This window comes from Osmia bicornis, chromosome 8 (assembly GCF_907164935.1).
Source record: "Osmia bicornis bicornis chromosome 8, iOsmBic2.1, whole genome shotgun sequence".
NCBI classification, from domain to species: Eukaryota; Metazoa; Arthropoda; class Insecta; order Hymenoptera; family Megachilidae; genus Osmia; species Osmia bicornis.
Genome location: NC_060223.1, coordinates 9,659,531 through 9,679,825, shown reverse-complemented (window position 1 = coordinate 9,679,825; position 20,295 = coordinate 9,659,531). Strand labels below are relative to the sequence as shown.

At 31.0% G+C, this 20,295-nt stretch overlaps 3 protein-coding genes across 12 annotated transcripts; 1 reads left to right on the top strand and 2 right to left on the bottom strand.

Moving 5' to 3' along the window:
• Window positions 1-397: 397 nt before the first annotated feature.
• LOC114875268 (leucine-rich repeat protein 1) lies at window positions 398-2,492 on the bottom strand. Its single transcript, XM_029185365.2, has 4 exons — window positions 1,785-2,492; window positions 1,195-1,725; window positions 818-1,107; window positions 398-725 (listed from the first exon to the last, which is right to left on the bottom strand). The coding sequence occupies exons 1-4, from the start codon at window positions 1,950-1,952 to the stop codon at window positions 494-496; spliced, it is 1,221 nt and encodes a 406-aa protein (XP_029041198.1). The 5' UTR covers window positions 1,953-2,492; the 3' UTR covers window positions 398-493.
• Window positions 2,438-10,465, top strand: LOC114875257 (phosphoacetylglucosamine mutase). Of its 3 annotated transcripts, none has more exons than XM_046286833.1 (8): window positions 7,040-7,113; window positions 7,979-8,131; window positions 8,199-8,269; window positions 8,340-8,917; window positions 8,983-9,264; window positions 9,341-9,498; window positions 9,577-9,885; window positions 9,963-10,465. In XM_046286833.1, the coding sequence occupies exons 2-8, from the start codon at window positions 8,037-8,039 to the stop codon at window positions 10,099-10,101; spliced, it is 1,632 nt and encodes a 543-aa protein (XP_046142789.1). In that variant the 5' UTR covers window positions 7,040-7,113; window positions 7,979-8,036; the 3' UTR covers window positions 10,102-10,465. The 3 variants fall into 3 exon arrangements, with proteins under 3 accessions (XP_029041180.2, XP_046142789.1, XP_029041191.1); XM_029185358.2 differs by lacking the exon at window positions 7,040-7,113 and adding an exon at window positions 7,501-7,797; XM_029185347.2 differs by lacking the exons at window positions 8,199-8,269; window positions 8,340-8,917; window positions 8,983-9,264; ... (1 more) ...; window positions 9,577-9,885; window positions 9,963-10,465 and adding exons at window positions 2,438-2,529; window positions 2,605-3,095; window positions 3,172-6,169; window positions 6,239-6,405; window positions 6,472-6,712 and having other exon boundaries at window positions 6,784-7,113; window positions 7,979-8,066.
• Window positions 10,420-20,279, bottom strand: LOC114875270 (RNA-binding protein 4.1-like). Of its 8 annotated transcripts, XR_003789233.2 has the most exons (10): window positions 20,138-20,278; window positions 19,594-19,660; window positions 18,614-18,637; window positions 17,731-18,073; window positions 17,082-17,396; window positions 16,750-16,969; window positions 16,186-16,320; window positions 16,048-16,104; window positions 11,878-12,735; window positions 10,420-11,028 (listed from the first exon to the last, which is right to left on the bottom strand). XR_003789233.2 is itself a non-coding variant. In XM_029185374.2 (9 exons), the coding sequence occupies exons 2-9, from the start codon at window positions 19,603-19,605 to the stop codon at window positions 11,013-11,015; spliced, it is 1,122 nt and encodes a 373-aa protein (XP_029041207.1). In that variant the 5' UTR covers window positions 19,606-19,660; window positions 20,138-20,278; the 3' UTR covers window positions 10,420-11,012. The 8 variants fall into 8 exon arrangements, 7 of the variants coding, with proteins under 7 accessions (XP_029041207.1, XP_046142793.1, XP_029041204.1 ...); XM_029185374.2 differs by lacking the exon at window positions 11,878-12,735; XM_046286837.1 differs by lacking the exons at window positions 10,420-11,028; window positions 11,878-12,735 and adding an exon at window positions 13,300-14,259 and having other exon boundaries at window positions 17,082-17,354; window positions 20,138-20,279.
• Between the last annotated feature and the right edge of the window lie 16 nt (window positions 20,280-20,295).

Genomic DNA, 20,295 nt, shown 5'->3' with positions numbered 1-20,295 from the left:
TTTTGTAAGTTGTATATTTTAGTATATATATATATATAACTAGCCTTTGACTAGGCATATAAGAGTATATTAGAATCACGGTATATCTACAAGATTTTTACCATTAAAGTATGACAGTGCTGTGAAAAATTTTAGCTATTAATTATACCTGTTATGTACAAAATTATTGAATAACAACTTTATCGATTATTAAGTATTACTATGTGATGATAGCTCATATTTTAATTAAAAAGATTATTAAATATGTATGTATGTGTGTATGTATTTACATGCGTATGATCTATCGTGCAAGAAAAATTTTTCTACCTTGAGTGTAAACTAAAAAAACTTACGAATGATTAAATAATTAGTGAAATTAAAACCTGCGTATTTTTCTTTATCCCTTAAAATGATAAAATTAACTTTTTTCCAGGTTTATTTGAAAATAAATTATTATACATATACTTATAAAACATTTTTATAAAAGATAGAATTAAATTCTTAAAAGAGTATTTTAATACCGTACTTTTGCATAACAACTTTCACATTTGATTGTACAAAAATAACAATCAAACTGTACTGTACTATTTTCTGATGATTTTACACTGTTAGCTATAGTACTTAAATTATACTCAACAAATTTTCTTATATAATATTGGAAACAAGGATTACCACAGACACAATACTTTGCTTCATTTAAATACTTTACCAACGTGAATGGAATTATACTTGCATCATATGGACACCTATAAAAATACAAAAAATTTAATCATTTCTCCATCAATCGGGAAACGTTAAAAAATAGAAAATGAAATAACTATTCATAAATCACACAAACCCTGTTTTAAGGAATTCTCTGGCTCCAAATTCAAGTAAACTTGGTACACTTGTTCTGCATGTGAAATACAAATCTATTTTTTGAAATTTATTTTCTGAAACGTCTAATAAAATGAGCCTTAGATTTTTCATGCTTCCAGGCAAATAATTTAAATTATTTTTTGATACATCTAAATACTTTAAGCTAGATAATTTTCCAATACTTTGTGGTAAATATGATAACATATTTTTGCTGGCCTTAAAATTGACTAAACCATGAAGTTTTCCAATTTGTTCTGGTAATATTATTAACTGCAAAAGAAAAAATAAAAGTATGTACTCATAAGATTATATTCACATATTAAATATGTTTCTTTATGAAATGCAAAATCAACCTACCGAATTATCACTTATGTCTAATAATTTTAAGTTAGTTTTAATAGCAGTTTGCTCCAGCCATGTCCATTTCAATGCTTTATTGAGGCGATTTTGTGATAGAATAAGTTCTTGTAAGTGCACTAAAGCACCTAATTCTGTTGGTATAGATGAAATTTGATTATTGGACAAATCTAAAACTCTTAAGCTTTGTAGTCTCAAAATTTGTCTATCAAATGATTTTCTATTTAATCCTGTTAAATATAATTCTTTAGTTGTTCTTGGAAAGCCTTCCAAAGTTGGATATTCTGATGGTTTGTTAACTACAACTTTGGTCTTTGGAATGGAAGTTACACCTTTTGGATTTAAATTTGAAATAGCAAGAACTGATGGATCTGCTTTCTTAGATATTACAAGCTTTAAAATATGAATAAAACTTTTCAACTGAATTGTATCAGACTGAATAATTAAATCATGAGGAGGTTCTATCATTCGAATTGTAGCTTTTCCATCATTAATAAATTTTGTAAATATTTGATCTATGTTGCCATCAATCTGAAACAAATAAAAGAAATTAGAATGGGATAATAAAAAGAATGTTCTGATGTTTTTACCTTATATTTAGTACCCTGTTTATTCTGTAATGTTTGCCAAAGAATGTGTAAGTCTGTACTTTTTACTGAATGTCTTCCAATTACTAAAATGGAACGCTGAGGCTTTCTTCTTATTACATTTGTTGTAGATAATCTGTTATTAACTTCTACAGTGCATTGAAGTTTCATATTAAATTGCTATATATATTTCTTCTTTCAAAGAAGGGGTACAAACAAATGATTCTTTTGCAGGTCAAATGTAAGCGCTATTTAAATATGTGAATGTATAAATTTTACATAAAATATAGCAAACTGACTTAACCTATAATATCTGCATTTTAAATATCTTCTTGTTTTGAATTTTCTGTATTTGTATTATTAATATGTTTTAAAGTATCAAGTAATAGAAACATTCATCACCAACTATGATTTTCTTTAAATAAAACAATTATAAAATAATTTAACATTCCCCTGAGATTTGAATATAATTAATTTGGTAACAGTGAAGGCGGGAAAACATAGGAAAACAGTAAAGGTTCTTTGAACAGAATAAGCGTTGTTTACAATTTACAATATTCGAATATTAAATTACGTTATGTATGTAGACTGATTAAATGTAAGAATATATTATCGTAAATAACACAGTTGTGTTGTTTTAAATGATTACTATTAGTGTCCTATACATGAATCTAAACTCTAAACACAACATCTATGAAGCACATGAGTTCTATCAATTTTTAACAATTAATTATAAATTTATAAACATGTAAGTAAAAATTGTATTATATATAATAAATGTAAAAAAATACTTTAACATTTTAATTTAATTGTTAAAAATTAGATCACAATGAAACCTAGTACATCTAAAGCTAATAAACATGGATTATCTATAATTGATATGTTCTCTAAACAAGTTGCTAAAAGAAAGCGGATGAGCATTGATGAAAATAATGAAGAACATTTACAAAACTGTCAAGATGTTAAAGGTGAAGATAATTTATTAAATACAACTGAACAGGATAAAGAAAATAACAATCCACAGACAAGTCAAGAATATGCAGATGAACATCAGGAAAAAAAAATTAAGACTGAAAACAACAATACAGATATTTTTAAATTTCAAATTAAAAAGACAAATAATATATTTCCTGGTAAATGTGAATACTGTCGTCAAAAATTAAATGATGAAATAAAATTTTATCCTGGACATCCAAATGGTGCTGTAGATGAAGAAATTGCTTTGATTGATTCAAGATTATGTTTATTTAATGGAAATGAATCTTTTATACATGAAAGTGATGAACACCCTCAAAATAAATTAACTTATTTTAGGTAAAATTTCTTAATTTTGTATAATTTGTCAAAAGAATTTATGCATAACTATATATTTATGCCGTATGAATTTCAGTGTTTATGATAAAAATGGCCATTTATGTCCTTTTGATGCTGGATTTATAGAGAAAAATGTACTGTTATATTTTTCTGGATATATGAAAGCCATTTATGAAGAAGATTCATCCCCTGAGGGTGGAGTACCAGCCAAAGATATGGGTCCAATAAATGAGTGGTATGTTTCTGGTTTTGATGGAGGAGAATTAGCCCTTATAGGTTTCAATACTGCATTTGGTGAATACATTTTAATGGAACCATCCGAAGCCTATGCTCCTTTTATGGATGTAGTTAAAGAAAAAATATACATGAGCAAATTGGTTATTGAATTTCTCTTAGATGAAATTAGTCCAAGCTATGAAGATTTACTCAATAAACTTCAAACAATTGTACCACCAAAAGGTATGACAAAATTCACAGAGGATTCTTTATTGAGACATGCACAGTTTATATGTGATCAAGTATTATCATTTGATAATTCTGCCGGCTCTGATGATGTCCTTTTGATTACAACTCCTTGTATGCGAGCATTAGCAAATCTCGCGGGTGTTACGTTAGGAAAAAGAGCAGCTCTTCGTCGAACACAACGTCGAGAACAGAAAGTTAAAACACCTGGTTGGACGAAAGCGACCACAACCCAATTAGTTAGCGATACATTTGAAAATATTTTTGCTGATCAATTAAGTAAACAGGATGATAAAATGAAGATGGGACCTAAAAGACAAAGATGCGGTATATGTGAAAATTGTCAGCAACCCGATTGTGGTCTTTGTAGTTCTTGTAAAGATATGATCAAATTCGGAGGAACTGGAAGAGGCAAGCAGGCTTGCATTAAAAGAAGATGCCCAAACATGGCCATACAGGAAGCAGATGATTCTGATCTTGAAAATGAAGATGAGTATGAAGCTCTAATGGAAAGCAAGAAAATTGAAGAACAAGAAAACAGAAAAACAGTTTTTAAAGAGTTCAAAAAAGATATTGTATGGACTGGAGATCAAATTGCTGCTGATAATTTAAAAACGTTCTATAAGTCTGTTACAGTGGGCGATGAGAGAATAGAAATAAATGATTGTGTACTTGTAGAACCAAGAAATCCAGCAATTCCATTACACGTTGCCAAAGTCGTTTACATGTGGGAGAACAAAAATGGTTTGAAACAATTTCATGCTAATTGGTTTCACAGAGGAACCGATACTATTCTTGGGGAAACATCAGACCCTATAGAATTATTTTTAAGCGACGATTGTGACGATGTCCCCTTCAAAGCTGTTAAGACAAAATGTACTGTTCATTTTAAAAAGCCACCAGAAAATTGGGCCGAAATAGGTAATACAAATTTAAGTTTAGATGATGAAATAAAAGATGTGGATGGTAGAACATTTTTTTATCAAAAACGTTACACGCCTGAAACGGCCAGATTCGAAGATCCTTCAATAGATCCAGAATGTCCTCGTAAGGAAACTATTCATCGATTTTGTCCTGCTTGTGCTCGTTTAAGAGCATTACAGCAGTTCAATACACCGAAGCTATACGAATTAATAGAAGAAAAAAATAGCAAAGAAGTTGTTTATGGAGTAGTGAAGTACAAGGGAGAAGAATACAGAGTGGGTACAGCTGTATTTTTACAACCAGAAGCTTACAAATTTAAACATAAAATTACATTTCAAGATACTATGAAGCCAAAAAAGAAAAATGTTGATGAAGATATATATCCAGAATTTTATAGAAAGTATTCTGATCATGTGAAGGGTTCAAATTTAGATACCCCTAAACCATTTTGCCTGGGCTACATAAATACAATATACGCTAGTACAAATGATATGATAGTTTCACCTGCTGAGATTAATATCAAAGTAAACAAATTATATAGACCAGAAAACACGCACAGAGATGTTTCATTAATGGAACAAGTTGATTTAAATATGGTTTATTGGAGCGATGAAATATGTAATATTAAATTCGCTGAAGTTGTTGGCAAATGTTATCTCGTTTATTCTGAAAATTTAAATCAGTCCATTGATGAATGGACTGCTTCTGGACCAAATCGTTTTTACTTTAACGAAGCTTATAATGTACAAGAAAAATCATTTGATGAACCACCATATCATGCTATTGGTATTGGTAAATGTGGTAAAAGTAAAGGTAACTTGAAACTTAAAGGTAAAAAGACTGAAGAAAAAAAGAAGAAAATATTCGCTAATCAACCAATCGAATATAAGACTATATTCAGAAAATTAAAAACGTTGGATGTGTTTGCTGGTTGTGGTGGATTATCCGAAGGTTTACATCAAGCTGATGTAGCTGAAAATCTTTGGGCCATAGAAAAAGAAGAACCAGCCGCGTATGCGTACCGTTTAAATAATCCTAATACAACAGTATTTACAGAAGATTGTAATACGTTACTGCAAAAAGTAATGAACGGTGATACGATAAACGAAATTGGTCAGAAACTTCCTCAAAAAGGTCAAGTTGAATTGTTATGCGGTGGTCCACCGTGTCAGGGTTTTAGTGGAATGAATCGTTTCAATTCACGACAATATTCTTTGTTCAAAAACTCCCTTGTTGTTTCTTATTTAGCGTACTGTGATTACTATAGGCCTAAGTTTTTTATCATGGAAAATGTTCGAAATTTTGTATCTTTTAAGAAAAGTATGGTTTTGAAATTGACATTAAGATGTTTAATTCGCATGGGTTACCAATGTACATTTGGTATTCTTCAAGCTGGAAATTATGGTGTACCTCAAACTAGAAGAAGAATGATCATTTTAGCTGCTGCACCTGGACAAATGTTACCAAAATATCCAGAACCTACACACGTATTTAGTAAGCGTGCCTGTCAATTAAGTGTATTAGTAGATAATAAAAAATATAGTTCAAATTGTAGTTGGAAAGAGTCAGCACCATTAAGAACGATCACCGTCAAAGATGCAATGTATGATTTACCAGAAATAAAAAATGGATGGAATAAAGAAGAAATGCCGTATAATAGTGAACCATTATCACATTTCCAAAGAAAGGTAATGAAATTTTGTCAATTTAAAAATACATAAATCCTATGTTTTACATATTAGTTTCATATTTTTTAGATGAGAGGTAAACAGTATCAACCTGTGTTAAAAGATCATATATGTAAAGAAATGGCACCTCTTGTGGAAGCTAGAATGGCTCATATTCCAATTGCTAGTGGTTCAGATTGGCGTGATTTACCAAATATAGCTGTGAGATTAAACGATGGCACTTATTCGAAGAAATTGTATGTATCTCCTTTTCAATTGTACCACTGTTACTACAATTTGTACATATTTAATTTTCATTTAAGGGAATATACTTATGATGATAAAAAGGCTGGAAGAAGTTCTACAGGGGCATATCGAGGAGTGTGTAGTTGTTGCATTGGAAAACCGTGTGACCCTACAGATAGACAATTTAATACTTTAATTCCATGGTGTTTACCACACACAGGAAATCGTCACAATCATTGGTCGGGATTGTACGGAAGATTAGAATGGAATGGATTTTTTAGTACAACTATCACGAATCCTGAACCCATGGGAAAACAGGTACTTCAGTTAGTAAATTTTTAGAAAGAATACTTTGAGAGAGCACATAAGAAATTTATGTAATTTTCTAGGGGCGTGTATTACATCCAGTAGAAACTCGTGTGGTAAGTGTACGAGAATGTGCTAGATCTCAAGGATTTCCTGATTCGTTTCGTTTTTATGGCAATATACTTGATAAACATCGACAAGTTGGAAATGCAGTTCCACCTCCTCTTGGTGCAGCTATTGGCCACGAAATAAGGAAATGTGTACAAAATGATGAAACAATAAGCGAAACTAATGTAGATACACAATTGAATAACAATTGCATTAAGTCTGATACACCTACTGAAAGTTTTAAAGAAGAAATAAATGGTGAAAATTCCAAAAATACATTTTAAAATGAGGAGAGATCATGAGAGGTAAAGTATTGAAAGATTCGGCTGCTATATATTTGTATTTTATTATTACTGCAGTCATATATATATATATATTGTTTTTATCTCTATAGTTTTAGTTTTCTTGTTTTTAATATTATTTTCAATTTAATATTAATGCTATGTAGTAAATGTACAAGTAGCGCTAATTATTTAAAATTTTATGTTATTTATTTCTGTTCTGAATTATGTTGTTGATTTTATTTTTTTATAAATATGGTTAAGTTTATTTTTAATAAATGTGAATGAATAAGTAATTATGTGTTTATGCTTACTGATAAGAATACCTGAATGAATCTTAAGGCATTCTTTTGCATAATTCATATTGTTTGAATTGATTTGATAAATATTGTAAATATTAGTGTAGGTATTGAAATAAAGATAAAGCAATTTTCACTAAACAATACAAACATTGCAATAAAAGGAAAATTACAAAAAAATTCAATTTTTTTAATCTGATAAAAGCAGAAAGACAAATACTACAATCTGATAAAAGTACCATTGTAGTTGGTCTGTAATGTATACAGGATAAAAATTTATAATAAAAACTACTGTATACATAGTAGTACATATCAAGAACAAAACAAACTATTATAATAAACAGATTTATAATAAGAAGTAATATATTTTAAGTAATAAACAATAACTTTAAGAAATTTTGAAAATAAGGTTAAGTAATATTATCTTCACTATTTGTAAATATTAAATTCTATTTCTAATATTTTATAAGCAATTTTATTGCAATTTAACAAAGTGTTCTAAGAAATTATGACATTCTATTTTAATATTTCTTTGTGAAAATACACTTTCTCTTTCACTCTACAATCAATCCATATGGTAAATGTAACAGGTGTTACTGCATACGTGAAATTAAATTTGACGTTTCAAGAATAAAAATACAATAAACAATGGAATCTTCTCAGTTTGATAATATTTCTAATACGAAATATATTAAAGGGCATAACGACTATATTCAATACGGAACAGCTGGTTTTAGAACAAAGTAAGTCTCTTACTCCCATCTTTTAAAAACAAATAGTATTTATAAACATTTATTAATTCTATTTTAGGGCAAATGTTCTTGAACATGTGATGTATAGAATGGGACTTCTAGCAGTATTAAGGTCTAAAATTAAAAAAGGTGTGTTAAAATATAGAATTATACAACACTGTACTCATATTATTATCTAATAAAAAGGATTCTTTTATAGCTGCAATTGGTTTAATGATTACTGCAAGTCACAACATTGAATCTGATAATGGTGTGAAACTTATAGACCCAGCTGGTGAAATGTTAGAAGCATCTTGGGAACATATAGCTACTAATTTAGCTAATGTTGATGATTCAGAATTACCTTCTACACTACAGCAGATTTTAAAAGAACAGCATATTGATATGTCTGTAAATGCAACTGTAATAACTGGTAGAGATACTAGAGAAAGTGGTCCACTACTACTACAAGCTGCTATTGCAGGAATTCAAGCCTTAAATGGAACTGTAAATGATTTTGGAATTGTTACAACTCCTCAGTTGCATTATATTGTTGTATGCACAAATACTAATGGCAGCTATGGCAATCCTACACTACGTGGCTACTATGTAAAATTATCAGAAGCATTTAAGTACATAAGACAAAGTGAGATTAATAATGGACAGTACGTCGCAGAATTGTCATTAGATGCTGCTAATGGTGTTGGTGGTATTGCAGCAAAAGAATTTCAAAGTTACTTAGAAACAACACTCAAAATTAATATATACAACAATGGAAATGGAGAATTAAATCACATGGTATAATTTTAACTTTCAACGTAATTTGAATATATTCTTAAATAATTTCAAATAATTTATTTTAGTGTGGAGCTGATTACGTTAAAGTACAACAAGCACCACCAGCAAATTTTCCTTTGAAAACAAATGTTAGATGCGTGTCCATAGATGGTGATGGGGATAGAGTAATTTATTTTTATTTAGATGAAAACGATAAATTCCATCTGATGGATGGCGACCGAATAGCAACGCTTATTGCCCAATATTTGAAAGAACTTTTACAAGAAAGTAATTTGTCATTTCAACTTGGCTTAGTACAAACCGCATATGCCAATGGTGGTTCCACTAATTACATTTCAAACGTATTGGTGCGTTAATTTTCTAAAAATAGTATGAGTATTATATCATAAGGGAAATTTATATTTTTTGTATTATATTTTTTAGCAAATTCCAGTTGTCTGTGTATCAACTGGCATTAAACATCTGCATAAGAAAGCATTAGAATTTGATATAGGAGTGTATTTTGAAGCAAACGGTCATGGAACAGTAATTTTTAAAGATACTGTGGTTGAAGCGATTAAAAATGCTGCTACAAATCCTCAGTAAGTTTTGTCTAACTCTACTGAGTAGAACAAGATATTAAAAAATGTACAATATAAATATATACTTTAATTTTGTAGCTTGTCTACGACTGAAAAAATGACTGCTTCCAAGCTAATGAATATAATTGATGTGATAAATCAAACGGTTGGGGATGCTTTTAGCGACATGTTACTAGTAGAAACAATTTTACACGCAAAAGGTTGGAGTATTATAGATTGGGAAAGAAGTTACGATGACTTGCCTAATAAGCAACTAAAAGTAAAAATTACTGATAAAAATGTTATAACAACAACTGACGCAGAAAGACAATGCGTAACTCCTACAGGATTACAAAAGGAAATCGATAAAGTTGTATCACGGTACAATAAAGGTCGATCTTTCTTAAGGTAATTATTATCATATATCGTATATTTAATAGCATGTAGAAAGTATAAAAGAAATATTTAAAAATGTATACTTTTAGGCCCTCGGGTACCGAAGATGTGGTACGGGTATATGCAGAATGTGAAAATGAAAATGATGTTAAGAAATTAATTGTAGATGTTGCATCATTAGTCTACAAACTTGCAGGAGGTGTCGGTCCTGAGCCTAAACTTTCATAACGACAGACATATTCCTACGGCGAAGTTATTGAACACCAACTAAACTGCAATGAAAATATAAAGTTTACATAAATCATAATAAAACATTTATAGATTTTGAAACAATATTTAATACAGTAGCATTACGATTTTTATGCATTTTATTTTGAACATAATTTAGTATTATTTTGAAAATTTGTACTCTTTATACATTTATAAAAAGTTCATTACTATGTTAAATATATAATGCTTGTATTAAATATCAAAGAATCCTGTAAAAATTTATGTAATAGAATTAGTAAGTTAACAAGACCCGGGTTATAAGCCACATCACTGAAATATTGAATATTTTCAATTTAATAATACATGGAAAAAATATTTATTACATAGATTTTCTTTCTTTACAAGTTTAGGACGAGTATAACAATAGATACATTAGGTAGTGTAATGTAGACATCAGTTTGAAAATTTATTTTTTTCTTAACTTTCATTAAGCCTTAGATAGTGGTTTCGAATTAACAGAGACTGATTTTTGTTTATCTTATGTACAATGGTTTACTATTTCTTTGTGTAAGAAATATTAAACTGACGATCTAGATTTACAAGGTAAATTACCACTATCCGAGGGTTGACAATAATATAATACTGACTGCTTACATTCACGTATCAAACAGTGATGTGTATCAGAACGAAATATGAAATACTTGAAAAAATAATAATGATCGTTGTTCCTTACATCTTTAATACACCTGAACAAAAAGAGAAATTCTTTTCTCTCTTCTTTTCCCGCAACTTTCTTCTTTTTTATGTCGTTGCAAACATTCTTGTTGATGGAATAAATCCACGGACCTGAGTATACAGGAAGAGACTCCATGGTATTATTAGGACCCATACTTCCAATCTGAGTTCATCTCATTGTCCTCACTGAGTCGTCATCCCGCTTGTAATCTATCAAAAATATTGTATTATTTGGTGCACAGTGGATTTTCAAAGCCCGTAACAGAGACGAGCATAGATATTTCTTGTGAAATCTTAAGACTAAAGAAAAATTTGATGCTTCGATATTCACATGAAGAAACTGTACTCCCATTAATTTACTCCTAATTCCATCCCCGTTACATTCTGTCACAAGTGTCAATTTGTATCGTTTAATGTCTAGTATTAGCGCCTGTAAATGAATTTAATATTATTCAGTTTCTGATAGTATAATCAATGGTAACTAAAATGTATGTATGAACAACGGTACACAAGTTACAAGAATAATATTACAGCAACAAACAGTTTATCCATAAAGATAATCTTCTGATTAATTGAAAAATATACTTAAAGTAATTTTAAAATGCAGTGTATCAGTTTGAAAAACAACAAGTTTGTCGACATTAATAATCTAGTGGAACAAAGTAACTGTACTTTAAATTATTCAACTGTAGCGCTTTTAAATGAAACGTTTTTGATAAATAAAAAAAGAGCAAAATTGGTCATTTAGTAGGAGATGGAATTAGAATTAACGCGTGTTAAATGCTGAAAACATTCGCCATCGCAGCACGTTCGCAACGGTAATATCACAATCGACGATTGTATTAACATTTTATCTATTTTTTATTTTTTTTCTCGTAGTTCCGTGCATTTTCAGCGTTCGCAATATGATTGATAATAGACACAATGCGCGTAAGAGAGCGCATTCTGTTATTTATTATCTTTTCTTTGATATATATATATATATATATATATGTATATATAAATATTTCTATTTTGCTTTAATGAGCAAAGAGTAAAGGGCGCACGCGTTAAACATACCTTCTGTTTAAATTCAAAGCACCGCCAGCTTTGAGCGCAAACGCAATTTGTAGCACGTTATCCGCATATCGAAGCTTGCATTATTCACCAGTGGTCGCATCTACGGGCCACACGCATAGGTAAGCGACTTGATATCGTCTCTTCGTATAATCTGACGTTGATATGCCACCAGGATTCGAAGTGAGCTGCGCTTACGCGGGTTCGTCGCACAATTCAAGATTACGCTGTTCTAAGTACAAGTCATTGTAGATTTCTCCATCAACTTCCAAATGAAGTTCTGCATTTACACTTGTATTTTCATAACAAAGTACCTTTCGTACATTCAATAGAACTTTTTCTTTTAAACATACCAAATTAATACAAATGATCGAGATCAGAACGTATGGTTCAGTATTATACTAGTTTCTTACAGAGGGTAGGAAATTCGAATTGACAAAGAAACATTTGTTGTACATGGAGATTTCTATAATAGGAACATTGAAATTTATGATGTACGGACGCTGTGGACCGAATACATTCAGCAAAGTAAACACTAAATATTCCAACGTTATATTTAAAAACTTAAGAAATTATTTGGTAACATTGTTTCTTATCGTTAACTCTTTGCACAGTGATTTTCTTAAGCAATATTTGAACTGTAATTTATACAAACTGAGATAGATTTGAGAGTGCAATGAGTTAAGAATAAATGAATAATTATAAATACACATACAGAGTGTCCCATGATAATCGAGTGGAAACACTTTGTACACATGTTTATGGTGGAAACTATAGTAGACGCATGTACGATATCTTGGTCCACAGCGAGCGTTTTGAAAACTTCACTTCTGTATCCCTGTCTGATCTAACTGTTCGACTCTGAAAAATGAAAAGCAATTTCAGTAAAAGATATGATGGATGTTATGTAGAGAAGAAAAAACATATTGTCAAACGATTGATCTCGATCATAGATATTCTATGTAATTATATTAGCTTAATTTCTATAATAATGTTGCAATGCAAAACATCATTGAGATAATAATAATTTGTGTACCACAAATGGAACGCTCGCCAAACATTCCTAGTTGGTTCGCTGTTGAACGAGAAAAAAACGATACCGCGCGATTGATATACCATTTCTTTCACTTTATATCATCTTCCATATTAGATTTATTTCTTCGACGATCCCCTTCTATCGGCTAGCCCAGCTTCGCACGTTTCAACGAAGAGAAGATTTAGTAGAAAGTTTGCTTGAAAAGCATAAACAAACGTATAATCAATGCACGAAACGAAAGAGTATAAAGAATAAAAGAAAAATTAAAAATAAAGAGAGATCCTCAATGGTACAACACGTGGTGGAACACATCTGAATAATGATAAAGGTTTCTTTTGTTACCAAAAATATAACAGTACACTTCTGAAACATTTCAAGCCAACAGAGACTTAAAGATATGTACGTTTGAATTTTATTTTTCATTCCGTCAAGGTACATTGATAACTCTTCTGCAAACACGTTTCTTTGCTTTATTAATGAACATTTAAAACATTATCCAAGTTCTTACGTGTAAAAAAAGATTATACAGCATGTATTAGGTTTTTTTTTCTTTTTTAATTCTTGTTTAATATCCTAAGTTCACCATCATCTTGCTGATCTAAATATTTTATGTATATATAAACTTATAACGAAATTATTTTATCCTAATTGTGTAATTATTATGTGACAATAAGATAGATAAAAAGATAATTGATCAACCCGTTAACCCTTTTCTAATCGGGTTGCTTCTGTTTTTTAGCGCTACGAGAAACAAGAGAGAGAGAGAGATTTAGAGAAAAACATAAGAAATATATCAAGAAAACACTACGAAACAGAAATTGCAAAACAAAATCAATATCCGCTATTTGCTGGAAAAATAAAATGAACGACACTATAAAATCCCTTGATTCCATCTTAGAATAGTATTTGTTTTCTGTTCGTTTGTCTCTTGTTTGTTTCACTTCAATCGGGGGATTCGATCTTCTTCTTTGCTCTTCGTCAATGCTGTGTTCATTATTTTTATTATTACTCATATTTGATGCTTCTTAATTCTTACCGTGGCTTAAGTTAAGCGTTAAACGTTATCGTATCTCTATCGTATCTATCATTATACATAGTATATATCGTATGTAATGGTATATGGACTCTGTATGTCGGACACAGGGCAGTTCCTAGGTATTCGATTCCGTAAGCCGAATGACCACCACACTAAAGAGGCTTTTTTTTGTATTTTTCGTTTTTTGTATTTTTTTTTTTTTTTTTTTTTTGTTTGTTTGTTTGTTTAAGGGTGCCTTTCGCATGCGCTTTAGTATTTTGCTTTAGTACGCTTTTAGTACCTCGGTGGCATCGCGTCTGCCGGACCTGGGAAGCTAAAAGGTCAAAAAATGAAAAATCGCAGTATTAATTCCTTCTAATCGCCTTGCGGCGAAACAAAATGCTGGAAAGTATAAGATGTAACACTGGTATGCGCGAATTTTCGACAATTATTCGTATCTTTTCAATCATACGACGACGTACGGAAACCTGATTCTTTTTTCTTTTTTTTTTCGGTTCTCATTCTCGCAACGAATGCATAACACACATTTACCGAATGATATACAACTTACAGACCTGGGGAACGAGATTCTATGAAAATTCTTTAGTGAAGAAAATTGAAAGAATAAAGAGAAATCAAGTTAGAAAAATTAAAGTAACTTTGAGAAAGTAGGAAAGAAGAAACAAAAAATTTTTTATTGTCGCCTTCGTCGATCTGTACTCAGCATCGTGCAGGGTCTAACTAAAGGGGTAACAAAGAAAACCCGCCAATTTATAATCCCCTATTGATAAACGCTTCTATTTAAGAAACGCCGTACACACGTGCCCAGGTCTGATAAGTTATCACATGTTTAAAGCTATTTTATCGCCGCATAAAAAGGCGTCATTCTCGCCATTTTCGCAAAACAGTTGATCGATAACGTTTAAATAACCGCGAACCACGATGCGTTTAGAGCGTGAAATTTCGGAATAAAATCGGCAAAATTGTCTTGCTACCTTGTTCGGTTGCAACATTTCTTGGCAAAGATACGCGTGACAAATAAGAAACGCAAACGCAATTATCGTGGCGAACCGAGCTTCCTTTCTACGTACATATATGCATCTTGATTACGCATTGTTTCTTGTACAACGTTCATAAAAAAAAAATAAGAAAAAAAAAAAATGAATTCTACTGAATTTCGTGCGTATATTGATATGCACGAATACCGACGGCGCAGTGTATCGTAACGCATTATGGTTTATTTAACGTCGTCGTTGTTGTCATCGTTATCATCTGCCAAAACCATCGGCCGATTACTCGCAAATACCTTCTCGACGTGGACGCTGAATTTCGCGGACTTTTGGCGCAGAGTACATAAAAGAAGAGAGGCAGCACTTAAGAAAACTAATAAAAACGAACGTCCCCCATAAAAGCATGATATTAAAAAAAAAAAAAAAAAATCAAGATCTAAAGATGTAAATTCCTCATAAGAAAAAAAAAAAAAAGAAATCGAAAGGTTTACTATTCAGAGAACTGATTTTATACATACAAAGTAATTCAAATTCTTGATTTCAATATTAAATGGATCATCAAAAATAGTTAAAAACTTGTTGATAAAATATTTCGATAAATTTTACATTATTAGATGAAATTAAAAGCAAATCTTGAAACGTATAAACACCGAAGTTTAATTTAACAATTACCATGCAACGAAACGAGAAATGCACAACTACCTCTGTTCTCTTTTACACTCAACATTAGAAAAGTCGCAGAACGATTATCTTTGTGTTTCGTCAACAATCAAGATCAACAGTGTGCCGTAGCATGCACAAATGTACGCTTTCGATGATCAAGAAACGTTTTATTCCCCCCGCGCTAAGTGTCACACCTTATACTTTTACAGAAAATATATTTAAACCTAATTCGATCCGCATAAGAAACGTGAACACATTGAGGATCAGTGGTTTAACTGAATGTAATAACGTTGCGCAAAAAGAGCGTGGTCGCCTGATTAACGAACGATCATTATTCGCATTAATTAACATCGCTCTTCAACGCTGTGTAATAAGTGTCACTTTGAAAAACGCATTCGTGTGAAAAGTGTGATATGTTAAAATGAAATAGTAATAATAAGAAAACTTACCGTCCACCACTACGCGGAGGACCATATGCGTCTGGTCTGTCGTATCCTTCGGTATAACTAAAACAAAAATTCAATTTCTTTCATATTATAACTGTTTTTATTTATAGCAATTGAAATAAATGTAATTCTCTAACTTACCCTCCACCAACAGGAGGATATCCACCACTGGGAACAGCACTGCCTGGTCTTCTACTAAACATATCTGCTTGTGGTCCTGGACCAGTACTGTAACTAGGTGCCCCAGTGCTGTAGCTGGGTCCTGTACTCATTGGCCTGTTAAACGGAGGCATATCATTAACAGGGGGACCATCCCTCCTGTCATAGGCCATCGTAGCTCCCTGACTTACCCCCCCGGGCCCACCCATCATATCCCCAGGCCCGCCCGGATAACCCCTGTGTCATACACAATTCGAATATATTAACTTATTTTCACTCTATCCTGCATAATGCACCAGAAAATCTTTCTCAAGCGTAATTAATCGAAGGTACAATATATATGTGATATTGTATTTAAGAAATTATGAATTAATTTAAGCATTACAGGTTAGAATAAAAATAAAGTTTCAATTCAGCACTTTTGTGTTTTCTTTTTCTGATACCGCGTTTTTCAAATATATATTCGTTATGTTAGTTTAAATTTAGAATACCGAAATTATTATCTTAAATCTTATATCCAATGTTGAAAAGCAAATAAAAGATTACCAGTGGCTTTCATCATATCCTACATCTGTGTACCCTGTGCCATACCCAGTAGTGGCAACCGCACCACCACCATTTCTCATAGGTCCTGTTGCAGTTCGATCATAATCATTTCTAGCTGTATAATCAACAGTGCGATTTGCACCAAAGTTATCAGTACGTCCATAATCCATTGGACCTGGTGCGCCACGACTAAAATCCCCAGTCATTCCACCTCCAACAACTGCAAACATAAACGATTCTTGCGTTAGAATGATTGTAAAGCGAACAATTATAGTTAATAGCTATCGAGCGAGGGGTTGAATTTAATCCTGGATAAATGAAATAATAATTACCATAATCTGTTCTAGCTCCAAAATCTGCAGCGCGGCTATAGTCTGTTCGGCCGTAGTCAGCTGTCCCGGTAGGTCCGTATCCTCCAACTGCTCCGGTCGCTGGTCCGTATCCTCCTCCCATTCCAGGCGCTGTTGAAGTGTAGCCCATCGCCGCGCTACCCACGTTTTGTCCGTACGCTCCACGGTCGGTGTATCCGGTCCCGAAGTCAGCCCCACGTCCACTAAAGTCTCCAGCGCCACGATTGTAATCGGTGTACCCGGTTGCGACGCCACCTGCAGCAGATCCATCGTAACCAACGAGTTGGATCGGAAGAACTGCAAAGCATGCCGAGATATCCAATTGGTATTTTAGTCTGTATTAAAACACATAAATATATATTTTTAAGTTTTCCATTTTCTCATTGCATTTTATTGCATTATACTACATTATAATAAGTATATGCTATTATCAAAGAACTCGTTTCAACAACACCTTGTAATCGTAAAATAAAACAGATGATTTTCTTTTTCAAGAAAATCTTCATCGAATAATAACTGTACCTTTAAATAGCATATACTTAATATGTTAGAAATATTGAATTGATTTATAATTGATAATGAGAAAATGGTTTCATTGAAATGTAGTATGATAAAATGTAAATATACAAACCTCTTCTATCATTGTAAGGTCCAGGACGAGCGTCTCTACCACCGTCTCGTCCTCCTCTACCACCTCTCATTGGTCCACCTCTTCTGTCGCCATCCCTGCGTCCTCCTCCTCCTCCACGTGATTTGCCGGTAGACTGTTCCACATTGATTGTCGCCCCTTTGAAGTTGGAATTGTGAAGAGCTTTGATCGCTGCAGCCGCATCTTCCTCACGCGCCATGTGGACAAACCCATACCGATTCATGACATCGCACTCAGTTACCTCACCAAAACGTAAAAATAATGCTCGCAACTCATCGTTGCGACAATTTTCTGGTAACCGACCCACAAATATTTTTGTTTTTCTCTGCAAAATTAAAATATCTAATTAGGAACGGTTCTACATTATATTTATTTACTTAATTATAACACATGCACATACATGTATATATATATATATAATATATAGCTAAATATAAATTACAAAAAAAGTAGTTTTGTTGTATCTCTAAAACGATCATACTTCTATTATCATAAAAGCATGGTGTCTGTTAGAGATTTCATCTCGCTCAAAACTATTATCATTATTACAAGAATCATATGTTAATGATAATGTAACATCACTGAGCTTGTCAGCAACAATTACTAATCAACATCAACACTATAATTATCATGTTATTATGTATAATATTATAATTATAAAATATAAAATAAGTAACTGAAGATTTGGATAAAATATACGAATTTGTACAAAAAAAAATATATACATTTTACATACCCAGGAACATATCATTTAACTAATGCTTTTTAGTAAAAAAATTAAATTTTGATACATAATAAATAAATAATGAAGTCATCAAATAATACCAAATGAAAATATACAAGTTACTATTAGCATTGTTCTTACCGGTTGATTAGATGAAACCATTTTCTGAAAATAAAAAAAGAATATTATTAATTGATATTCTGTAGTTATACTGCTTCACTTTTTAAATGATTCCACTTTGATATTAATGCTTATAATAATTATAATTAATATACATGTAACGCTTTGTACAATTCTTCCAATAATTTATAGAACATTTTGGAATCATTTATATCAATTAATATTATTTGTATTATAATTTTATACATAAACAAGATTATATTTTTCTTTGAATCAACTTCTTAAGCACGTAATTTTTGCAGTAAAATTTTTATGATTATTCTTGTTACAAAACTGTAAAACTTATGAAACTTTACTTTTTTTTAGTTTAATCATATAATAAGAATTCACAGTTATAATCACAATAATATTTTACACAAAATAAAACATTCAATATTAATATTGTATCTTACTAATATATGTAACAGAACTAAACCATGCATTAAAAAAAAACTTTTAATATTCTTTATAAACAATTTAAGATAAATAATGATAAAAAATAACTGAAGCATTAGAAACAGGTGAACTATTAACTAAATATTGAAATGATGCTTACAAGTTGATTATATCGGAACTAGAAATATCTTTGATTCAATTGATTCATAGTAAACAAATTTTTTAATAAATTAATTATAAATGTATTATAAAATACATTGTATAGTAATGCTAAGAAAATATGTTTTTAAATATAGAAAATTTGTTGTACTTAAAAAAGTGAATTCCATCTTTCGATTTAACTGTAACATTAGCAATATCAATAAATACACATAGAATAATATTATGATAAGAAATGAATACTATAAAAAAGTAAATTATAAACATTTTTAAGTACTTATATATGCATTAAAAATTAATACCTTTGGAAGAAATGGTTACATGTAAGCATTAACATTTCCTTGAAATTTCCTGAAATGGAGAATCTACAGCATTTCAAGAATATTAAAAAAATGCATAAAACTTACATGATTATACATTATACGTAAAAATTCAGTGTTTTACGTTTTTACAATCACAAAAAAGAACAGGTGTCTGAAATTGCAAATAAAATAATTTTGTATTTTTTTTCCAAATAAAACAAGATAAAAAAATTTTAATCTTATAAATTTTAAACTTAAACTGCTGAAAGAACTTAAGGGGAAAGCTATTTAGAAAATTTTGAAGGGGTATTTTTTCCGGTAAACGCAGAAGACGCTTATATACTTTTTTTCAAGGCCATGAAAGTTATCACGTTTTTATCAATAAAAAAAGGGAATCAATTACATTTTTCTATTTAAACGTAATTATTATGACCGAAAGAAGTGAAATAATTTATTTTAAATCGAATTAGAAACAAAACAGAATAATATGGGAATATAATACAAAAGGATATCTAAAAACAACCGGCCCTTGGCGTGCCCTAGTAGTAATTACGATATGCAAAATCTCTTTACCACACAAAATTGGACATTTCTTTTAGATCATTTCGGCCATCGAATATTTCACTACAAAAATTACGTTACTACTTACATGTGGCTGCGACGTTTTGGCAAAATTAAATTAAAGTAAAAAGGGACAAAACTTTCGTGACGCTAACAGCGAAACGAGATACGAAATGGCGTCAACGATTTCCACCTTGAACACTTTTGACGGAAAGCAATGTTTCATGTTATCTATTGCCACCTATA